This window comes from Scyliorhinus canicula, chromosome 1 (genome assembly GCF_902713615.1).
Source record: "Scyliorhinus canicula chromosome 1, sScyCan1.1, whole genome shotgun sequence".
Lineage (NCBI taxonomy): Eukaryota > Metazoa > Chordata > Chondrichthyes > Carcharhiniformes > Scyliorhinidae > Scyliorhinus > Scyliorhinus canicula.
In genome coordinates, this window is record NC_052146.1 from 264,443,850 (window position 1) to 264,455,242 (window position 11,393).

The 11,393-nt window shown below is 44.7% G+C and overlaps 1 protein-coding gene across 3 annotated transcripts in view; it reads left to right on the forward strand.

Annotated features, from left to right (window-relative positions):
- Window positions 1-11,393, forward strand: part of LOC119973985 (echinoderm microtubule-associated protein-like 4) — a 403,736-nt gene that overhangs the window by 128,793 nt on the left and 263,550 nt on the right. The window contains exon 1 of one of the 3 annotated variants that reach the window (XM_038812730.1): window positions 3,244-3,495. The exons of the other annotated variants lie outside the window; for them this stretch is intronic. Coding sequence (XP_038668658.1) covers window positions 3,459-3,495 — 37 coding nt within the window. The 5' untranslated portion in view covers window positions 3,244-3,458. Of the gene's footprint in view, window positions 1-3,243; window positions 3,496-11,393 lie in introns of those variants that run through there. 3 annotated transcript variants of the gene reach the window in all.

Here is an 11,393-nt window from a genome sequence, read left to right on the forward strand (position 1 = left end):
CTTCATTTCCTTAAACCTCTCTCTTCCCATCCCCGGAACCGTATGTCCATCTTACCTGGCTTGAAACCATGATTCCCCCTAATCGGCAACCCCCCGACTTCGAATCTTAAATGCTGCCTAAACTGCCTCCAGATCTTCAATGTGGCCGCCGCCACCACCGGACCCATGAGTACTTCACTGGCGCATTCGGGAACAGTGCTGTTGCCAGCGCCCGCAGCCCGACCCCCTGCAAAAGCCCGCCTCCAACATCACCCATAGAGTTCCCTTTCCTGCTCCAACCCCAAATGTTATCTGCATTTGCCGCCCAATAATAATACATCAAATTTGGGAGGCCTAGCCCCCCTCCTGCTGTCCCCTCTGCAATATCACTTTCCTAATCATGGCCACCATTCCCTCCCAAATAAATGAAGAGATTGACCGATCCACCCCCCTAAAATAAGCCTTGGGTGGGCAAAAAGACCATCGGGCATTGAAACAAGAACTAAAATCGCGGAAAAACATTCGTCTTCTCTGCCTGCACCCGCACCCGGCCCGCCAATGACAGAGGGAGATTGTCCCACCTCAGCAAACCTGCCTTCACCCTCGCCACCAAGCTAGTGAAGTTAAAATCCCAAAGCCCTGCCCAATCCCGGGCCACTTGCACCCTCAGATACCTAAAATGTGTTGCCAGATGAAATGGCAGCCTTCCGCTCCCATTCCCGGAGGGGAGACCATAAAGTACTCAATTTTCCCTAAATTCAATTTTTAACCTGAAAACGTCCCAAATCCCTGAAGCATCCTTATTATGTTCCCCACCGAAGAGCTCGGCTCCGAAGTATACAACAAGTCATCTGCTTGTGTTCCATCCCCTTCCACAACCCCAAGCTCCTCAGTGCAATGGCAAAGGCTCCCTAGCCAATGCAAACAGAAGGAGGGGGGGGGAGGGGGGAGGGGGGGGGGGGGGGGGGAGAGGACATGGTGCATTCCTGCCTCGTATCCTGGTGCAATGTGAAATACCCTGAGTTCATACTATTTGTGCACGGCCGCCATTGGCTCCTTTTGAACAGCTACACCCACCTCACAAACCACGGCCCAATCCCAAATATCCTCAATATTGCCATGAAATATCTCCACTCCACCCAATCAAAAACCTTCTCCGCATCCAGTGTCACCACCATCTCCATCTCCCTTCGCTCTGCCGGAGAGAACACCATGTTCAACATTCTCCTCATATTCAAGGACAATAATCTGCCCTTTTATGATCCCGGTCGAATCCTCCCCAATCACCTTTGGAAGACACCCACCCAACCTTACCTTCAACATCGTTGCCAATATCTTGACGTGTACATTGAGCAGAGATATGGGCCTGTACATCGCACACTCCACTGGATCCTTATCGTTCTTGAGCAATAATCAGATGGAGACCTGCCCCATCGTTTGGGACAAGACACCCCTATGCATCACATCCTTATACATTCCCACCATCAACGGCCCAGCCTATCCTTAAATCCTTTATATGCTTTCACCGCGAACCCATTGGGCCCTGCCTGCATCCTCCCAATCGCCACCTTCACCTCCTCCATCACCACCGGCTCCTCCAGCCCTGCCCTCTTGACCTCTCCCAAATTCGGACACTCCAGCCCACCCAGAACTTCCCGCAGCTCCTCCTCCTCCGCCGGCTCCAACTTATACAAGCCCCTATAGAATTCCGTAAACACCGTATTAATTTGTTCCGGAGCCATCACCAAGTCCCTCGATCTGTCCGCACCCGGACTATCTCCCTCGCTACGGCCTCCCTATGGAACTGACTTGCTATCATACGCCCTGCCTTCTACCCGTACTCGTAAACAGCCCCCTCGCCTTTCTCAACTGACGCATCGCTTTCCCCATGGTCAATAGGTCAAACCTCGCCTACAACTCCTTCCTCTTTGCTAGGAACCTTGGGTCCGGATGCCCCACACATCTCCCTCCAAAATCGTTTCTATCAGTTTTTGCCAATCCTCCCTCTCCTCCCTATCCACCTTAGCCTTCAACAAGAGATCATCTCCCCTTCACCACGACCTTCAGAGCCTCCCAGACCACCAACCGTGAGACTTCGCCCATGCAATTAAACCCCACGTACTCCTCAACTTGTCACAGAAGCTTTGATCCGTCAATAACCCCACATCTATTCTCCACCCTGGCTGTATTAGCGAGTGTGGCTGGGATTTGTCCGTTCAGCACTATGTTCCAATTACTCCCCGGCCACTATCGGCTCCGGATGGCACCTAACACCCTCATCACGATCCCAGCTTCGTCCCAATTGACACCATATACGCTTATCAGCACCACCAACCTCCTCCAACTCGCCCGTCACTATCATGTAACTACGTAACTGCCCCCCAGTCCGCCACCATCTTCTCCATCTGAAACCTCACCCTCTTGCCCACCAAGATCGCCACCCCCGAGCCCTACTATCAAACCCCAAATGAAATACCTGACTCACCCACCCCTTCCTAAGCTTCATGATCCTTCACACTCAGATGGGTCTGCTGCAGCATCACCACATCAGCCTTTAAACTCTGCACAAACACTCTCACCGGTCCCCCTATCCCCCCCTCACGTTCTGTGTATTTATTACTGACATTTCTGTGAGCAGTACAGTCCTCACAGCAGTAGTAGTGTTTCTATGGATAGTTGCTTTTAGGAAGTAGAGGGAAAGAGGTGACAACGGGGGGGGAAAGGAACAAAATATGTTTCCATAAGAAATGGAACTGCTGTATTTACTTTGGGTTAGCTTTCGATTATTACATCATATAAATTAACATTTTAGTTTGCTAGTTACTGTAGTTTATTTATCAAACTTTGCTCGAAATTATGAATGAAATGTTATCTCTCAAATATAAGCTATGCTACTCATTTTAAGCATACACATTTCTCTAACTTTTAGTTAAATTGTTTCAAGTGACCAATTTAATTTTCTAATCTCAAATTTTGCTTGAGTTTAAGGAGCTAGCTCCTAACCTCGTGCAGATGGTTGCAGCACATTGTGTTTGTTAGACTGCTGCCACTGTGCAGTATGATTTCTGATATAATCATTTACCGTACATGTGGTACTGCCACCACCTCTTGCCAACAGTGGCCTGTAGTATAAATCAACCTGATTGGTTCATGCTCACACAAAGGTTAAGTCTATCTGTAGTTTTGAATACAGGAAACTTTGTTTGCCAAAGTCCTAATTACGTGACGTAGCCCAGTCAGGTTCCAACTGCCACACCTCTGTTAGCATATTTTTCACTCATTCATTTTAACCTTTGTTCCTTTTCTCTACAATTCATCTTGTTTAGTTTCTTGTTAAACGTTGCAGGGAGACTACTTTATAATTGCTATACAGTGAAGTGGGCTTGAATAAGCATATGCAGCTGTTATAACGACCAGACCTTTCATTGGATATTTTTCTTTGAAATCAGATACTACTTTTTAAAAAAAAAGCTGATTCAATGGCTGCGCAGCTAAACTCTGTCTCCAGCAATTGTGGTAAGGATATGTTTTATTTCATGGATTGAAACCATTTTCAGCTGAGTGTCATGATTGTATCTTGTGGGTTGAGGGTGAAAGGGAACAGAAAGATAATTTTCTCCTCTCAAAACAAGATGAAATTTGATGAAGGGGTTGATTAGTATAGCCTTTTTGTAATCGAGAAAGCTGCATGTAGGTTCCTTAAGTAAATTTGTCTGTGATAGGTTCCGTCAAATTATTAGCACTAACAAGTATGCATTGCATGTGGACCCTCTGACCTTGGTTGAATCCCGCCGTAATGGCAATCCATTAAAGTGCATGTTGCAATTAAGAACAAATAGCATAGACAACCAGTGACGCTTACTTATTCCACTTATTTGCTATTGTTTCCAAGTGTAGAAGTGGAATGAAACCCAGCTTACTGTAATGGTGTACAAAAATAACAACAATTTTTATCCACACACGGCAGTTGGGGCAAAGATTATTATCGAACAAAACATTCAGCTGCTAATGTAATGAGAAAAGCCTTGGTATTAAAATAGTAATTTGGTTAACAAAGCATAACATTTGATAGCAGCAAAAGTTTAAATTGACAAAGTAGACAGCAATTTCGACCTTGTGTAAGGAAGGTATTTGTATTTTATCTTATAAGGTGAACCCTGCTGCCTCTATTTAACTATTTAGTCCCAGGTAAGCGTTATCAAGGATTGGAAAATTACAATTTGAATTTCAAAGACGGTGGGATTTAAAAAAAAAACATCCCTTAAACAATTCCAAAATTTTTCATTGTCATAATTTTGTGGATGAATTCATTGTTTAATTGAATTAGTCATGCGTTTAGTGAAACCCTCCATTTTTCCCACAAAATCAAAATGTAGCTTTATAAGACCTGCTTTTTTGAGGTAACTTACTCCGTTTTAAACTTTTTATATAAAAATTGGTGGAATTTTATTTTACTAACAAATATAAAGCTGATGAATTGAGCTAATTTATAATTTGTACACCCTTAAACTCATGTTACTCAAAGGTTCACAGTATTACTGGATTACGAAAAGTTTATATGCCCAAGGACCTTTCAAATATTTCATTAGGGTGTTGATGGATTTGTTGATCATTGTCACCTCTAGCCATAAATCCGTAAACTCCATGAATCATCTGTTTGAAAGATATTTTCAGTTTCCAAAAATAAAACATACAGGATATGCAAGATGTTATATCTTGCTACATTTGGTGAAGCCTTTTATGTGCTCATTGGAATTTCTACGCATCTGTGGTTGAGCCTTTGTTAAAAAGAATTTAAAACTAAGTCAGGAAGACTGCAAAGAAAAACTTAGCAGAACTGTAAAGCAGTATACAAGCTTAAAAATGGGCAATTATGACCGTCCATATACATTTAAAAGGAAGACTGAGAATGAAGGATATCTACTGATTAATTATTTTAAACCACAAAGCTTGAAAGGTGCAATTTTATGACGATATTAGATTACTATATCCCAGCATAGATGTATTTGGAGGAGACCTGAGCAATGTTCTTTGTGTATTAGTGAGGAAGAATTCAGACAGGCAGAATTTGAATCCAAGAGGCTGTCTTGATTTCAGGATATAACTATTTTTGATTTTCTTTACCCTTGCACGTTAAAGATGATATGGACCAAAGTACCTGAAGGTGAATTTTGCATTATGGGGCCTGAAATGCTATCATTTTAATTTCATATTTGAGCTAAATGCAAGAACAATTTATTATTTACATTATTGGAAAGGCAGCACTCCTCAAGATGGAGTTGTCTTGTTATAGAGGTTATGTTGGGTGGCCTGTTGTTCAGAATATTCCGCTTTAACCTTCATGTAAGAATGTTTAAAGAGGAGAAGATCTGAGAAGATGAAAGTATGTCATTGTGTAGTTTGTACTCGAGGGATAGAAAAGTTACTAGGGAGCTGAGGTTTATTCACCAGATCAGATTCTACAAAACACAATAAAATAATTTCAAGAATAAGAGGTGTGAACTGTTAGCTAAAAAAGTATTTTTGGTACAAATGGGAAAATACAACTGCAAATGCTAGAGAATCTCAAATTGAAACACAATGCAGGAAATAGACAGCAGGTCAATGAGTAAATGTAAAAAAAAAGGTAGCTGACACTCTGGCATGAACTCCTTCGGGTTTGAAAAGTAGTGGGGCCAGAAATTTAATTCCGTGGTTAAAGTGCCCCTAGTTACATAGGTTCAGGGCGGCATAGAACATACAGTGCAGAAGGAGGCCATTCGGCCCATCGAGTTTGCACCGACACACCTAAGCCCACACTTCCACCCTATCCCCAGATCCCAATAACCCCATCTAACCTTTTTGGTAACTAAGGGCAATTTATCATGGCCAATCCACCTAACCTGCACGTCTTTGAACTGTGGGAGGAAGCCGGAGCACCCAGAGGAAACCCACGCAGATACTGGGAGAACGTGCAGACTCCGTGCAGACAGTGACCAGTGGGGAATCGAACCTGGGGCCCTGGTTCTGTGAAGCTACAGTGCTATCCGCTTGTGCTACTGTGTTGCCCGGTGGATGGTAGCATAGTGATTAGCAATGTCGCTTCACAGCTCCAGGGTCCCAGATTCAGTTCCCGACTTGGGTCACTGTCTGTGTGGAGTCTGCGCTTCTCCCCGTGTCTGCGTGAGTTTCCTCCGGGTGTTCCGGTTCCCTCCCACAAGTCCTGAAAGATGTGCTGTTGGGTGATTTGGACATTCTGAATTCTCCCTCTGTGTACCCGACCAGGCGCCGGAATGTGGCGACTAGGGGCTTTTCACAGTAAATTCATTGCAGTGTTAATGTAAGCCTACTTTTGACAATAAAGATTATTATTATTAAATCTGTTGTGTGACATTGTATCTATTCTGTGAGCTCTACCTTTTCAAACAAGTCTGTTGTGTGACATTGGATCAAATATCCTCCGGGTGCTCCAGTTTCTTCCCACGGTCCAAAGATGTACAGCTTAGATGGATTGACCATGCTAAATTGCCCTTGGTGTCCAAAAGGGTTGGATGGGATTACTGGGTTATGGGGATGGGGTCGAGGTGTGGGCTCAAGTGGGGTGCTCTTTCCAAGGGCCGGTGCACACTCGATGGGCCGAATGGCCTCTTTCTGCACTGTACATTCTACAGAAGTGCTGGGTCTATATGCCTTAGAACAGTTTGTACATGGTGATTTGATCAAAGTTTATAAAATGATGATCAGACCACATCAATTCTATAGCAGAAGTACATTGCATGTTGGGCAGGTTTCCCCCACATGTCGGAACTATGCAACAGATTGGAATATTTGTTCAGTGAACATTGATTTGCAGCATTCCCTTGAAAGCTGGATCTGTTTCTGGCTAGAGCAACATTTATTTTCTAAACAAAATGTGTTGCCTACAATATAAATCTGATCTGTATAATCTTTTGGACTAGCTTCAATTGCTTAGATCTGTATGTCATGTGAGAGTACCTTTAAGAAATGGGTGTTTATAAATGGGTGTGTATATAAATATCTGTAGTGCGAGTACCTTTTAAGAAATGGGTGTTTACTACTGCAGTGATGTCAGAGTGGGTGGAGCTGGGCTGCCTGTCAGCTTTTTACTTTCATTTTAGACTGCAGGGTGTGTTTTAGTTTTGTTTTCAGTATTGGAGCTGAAGCCAGACCAAGCAGGTGTACTGCTGTTCTCTCTGCTATCAAAAGACTATCTCTTGATCATTTGGTGAATTTAGAATTATAAATATTCTCAGTAGTGAATGTAAGCTTAATGTGCTTCTGTTAAAAGGTGTTTCCTTTGTCTTCTGGATGTTGTTTGGGAAGTTATTAAGGATTACTTAGTGTTGTATTCTTTGGGCGTTGTATTTGAATTAATGGTTGCTAAGATGTTCACTTTTAAAAAGGTTAACTTGAGTTCATAGAATAAACATTGTTTTGCTTTAAAAAATACTTTTCCATTTCTGCTGTACCACACCTGCAGAGTTGGCCGTGTGCACCCCATACCACAATCTATTAAACGTTGTGGGTCAGGTGAACTCCATGATACACTTTGGGGCTCTCTAAACCCTGGCCCATAACATGTACGAGATAAATATTTCAAGATTTACTACCATCCCCCACCAAAATTGGTCTAGGTTTTTAATCTGTTGTTCATTCCTCCCAGTAGATTCCATGGCTGCAGGTGGATAGGGAGTGATTGATAGCATAAGACATTATGATTATATGGGACTGTCGATTTGGTCCAGGGATTGCACCCCCAACCCTGCCCACCATTACTGTGTCTCAATTTATTAATTTAAAATGTATAAATGTCTTGTCTAACAAACAGAAACATTTTCCATTACAATCAACTGTTCTGCCTTTCTTTTCATTACACCCTTGTGAACTGCCGTAGTATGTTTTACCATGTTAAAGGTGGTACAGTATTGTTGCAGTTGCTCATTGTTCTGGGCATTGTCTGCTGTGCAAGATATTACAAATTAATTACTCTCTTTCTCGAGAATTCCCTTCCATAGATTTCTGCCACCTGCCTTATTTGGGAGGTTTTGATAGAGTGGAAAATTTTGCAATCAAGTAAAACCATCTAGTTAAATGTTTTACCTTTTTGTAAAACATTTTTAATCAAAAAACTATATAGTTAAACAAGCAAACTTGGTATTTAAGGAAAGCACCGTTGATAAAAGTAAATGTGGTCTCTCTTTGTGTGAAGTCTCAGGGAAACATTTTGGTGATGAGAAGATTGGATTGAATTGGATTTGTTTATTGCCATGTGCATTGTTCTGCATGCAGCTCAGACCGATCATTCCGTACATGAAAAGAAAACGCAATAGGGTACACATAAAATACACAATCTAAATACATAGACACAGGCATCGGGTAAAACATACAGGATTGTAGTACTTCTCGGTAGAGAAGATGTGTGAAGAGATCAGATCAGTCCATAAGAGGGTCGTTTAGGATTCTGGTAACAGTGGGGAAGAAGCTGTTTCTGAATCTGTTAGTGCGTGTTCTCAGACTTTTGAATCTCAGGCTCGATAGAAGAAGTTGGAGAGTGAGTAAGCCAGGCTGGAGGGGTCTTCGATTATGATGCCCGCTTTCCCAGGTCAGCGGGAGATGTAGACAGTCAGTGGATGGGAGCGGGTTTTCTGTGATGGACTGGGCTGTGTTCACGACTCTCTATAGTTTCTTATGGTCTTGGACCGAGCAGTTGCCATACCAGGCTGTGATGCAGCCGGATAGGATGCTTTCTGTGGTGCACCTGTAAAAGTTGATAAGAGTCAATGTGAATATGACGAATTTCCTTAGTTTCCTGAGCAATTATAGGCGCTGTTGTGCTTTCTTGCTCATAGCATCGAAGTGGGTGGACCAGAACAGAGTGTTGGTGATGTGCACACCTAGGAATTTGAAGCGGTCAACCATCTCACCTCGGCCCCATCGATGCGGACAGGGCTGTAGTACAATACTTTACTTCCTGAAGTCAATGACCAGCTCTTTAGCTATGCTGACATTGAGGGAGAGATTGTTGTCGTTACATCACTCCACTAGGTTCTCTATCTCCCTCCTGTATTCTGACTCATTGTTGTTCGAGATCCGATCCACTACGGTCGACACGTCAGCAAATTTGTAGATGGAGTTGGAGCCATGTTTTGCCACGCAGTCGTATGTGTATAGGGATTATAGTGGGGAGCCAAGCACGCAGCCTTGCGGGGTGCTGGTATTGAGGACTATTGTGGAGGAGGTGTTGTTTATTCTTATTGATTGTGGTCTATGGGTCAGAAAGTCGAGAATCCAGTTGCAGAGTGAGGAGCCAAGCCTAGATTTTGGAACTTTGATATGAGCTTGGCAAGGATTATGATGTTGAAACTATAGTAATAAAAAGGAGTCTGATGTAGGAGTCCTTGTTGTTGAGATTCCCCTGGGATGAGTGTTGGCCCAGGGAGATGGCGTCTGCTGTGGACCGGTTGTGGCGGTATGTGAATTGCAGTGGATCTAGGCATTCTGGGAGTATGGAGTTGATGTGCCTCACGACCAATCTCTCGAAGCACTTCACTATGATCGATGTCAAGGCCACCGGAGAATTGTCATTGAGGAACATAGAACAGTACAGCACAGAACAGGCCCTTCGGCCCTCGATGTTGTGCCGAGCCATGATCACCCCACTCAAACCCACGTATCCACCCCATACCCGCAACCCAACAACCCCCCCCCCTTAACCGTACCTTTTTTAGGACACTACGGGCAATTTAGCATGGCCAATCCACCTAACCCGCACATCTTTGGACTGTGGGAGGAAACCGGAGCACCCGGAGGAAACCCACGCACACACGGGGAGGACGTGCAGACTCCGCACAGACAGTGACCCAGCTGGGAATCGAACCTGGGACCCTGGAGCTGTGAAGCATTTATGCTAACCACCATGCTACCGTGCTGCCCACGTTGTCTGGTTCTTCTTTAGCACCGGTATTATGGTGGTCTTGAAGCAGGTGGGTCTTGACGGAGTAGGGAGAGGATGAAGATGTCCGCAAACACATCTGCCAGCTGGTCCATGCCGGACCTGAGTGCACGACCAGGGACCACATCTGGACACGTCGCCTTCCAAGGGTTCACTTTCAAGAAGGCCGATCTGACTTCGGAAGCTGTGACGGTGGGTATGGGTGTGTCCGGGGCCGCTGGGACAGCCGACAGCGGTTTGATGGTTTCCTGCTTGAACTGAGCATAGAATGCATTGAGTTCATCGGGGAGGGGTGCCGGAGATTCTGCTCGGCTTCGTTTCGTAGCCCGCTATGTTGTTTACGCCTTGTCACAACAGACAAGATTACGTAACTCTAGCCTGTGACTCTAGCTTGGTCTGATATTGTTTCTTGGCACCCCTGATGACTTTGTGGAGGTCGTACCTGGATTTCTTGTATAGGTTAGGGTCACCTGACTTGAACGCCTCCGACCTGGCCTTCAGTAAGGAGTCAGTCTCCCGATTAAGCCATGGTTTCTGGTTGTGGAATGTACATAGTACTTTCTTTGGCATGCAATCATCTACATGGCAGCACGGTAGTGTTGTGGATAGCACAATCGCTTCACAGCTCCAGGGTCCCAGGTTCGATTCCGGCTTGGGTCACTGTCTGTGCGCAGTCTGCACATCCTCCACGTGTGTGCGTGGGTTTCCTCCGGGTGCTCCGGTTTCCTCCCACAGTCCAAAGATGTGCAAGTTAGGTGGATTGGACATGATAAATTGCCCTTAGTGTCCAAAATTGCCCTTAGTGTTGGGCGGGGTTACTGGGTTATGGGGATAGGGTGGAGATGTTAACCTTGGGTAGGGTGCTCTTTCCAAGAGCCGGTGCAGACTCGATGGGCCAAATGGCCTCCTTCTGCACTGTAAATCCTATGATACACATTTGCTGATGAAGCCTGTGACTTGGGTGGCATACTTGTTTAGGTTGGTCACTGAGTTCTTAAATAAGGACCAGTCCACTGACTCCAAGCAGTCACTTAGAAGCTCTTCTGTTCCCTCGGACCAGCATTGCATGACGTTCTGAACCGGATTCTCCCTTAAGTTTCTGTTTGTATGCCGGGAGAAGGAGCACCATCTTATGGTCCAATTTTCAAAAGTACTGTCAGGGATGGATCGGTAGGCACCCTTGATTTTTGTGTAGCAGTGGCCGAGAGTGTTGGCGCCCCTGGTGGGACATGAGATGTGTTGGTGGAATTTTTGCAGTACACTCTTGAGGTTGGCCTTGTTGAAGTCCCCGGCCATGATGAACAAGGCCTCTGGATGCTCTTTTTCATTGTTATTTATAACTGTACACTTCTTCCTGGGGTAGGATGTAGACTGCTGTGATAATGGCTGAAGTGAGCTCACGTGGAAGGTTGTACGGGCGGCACTTTACGGTCTGGTATTCCAGGTCCGGGGAGCAATGGGT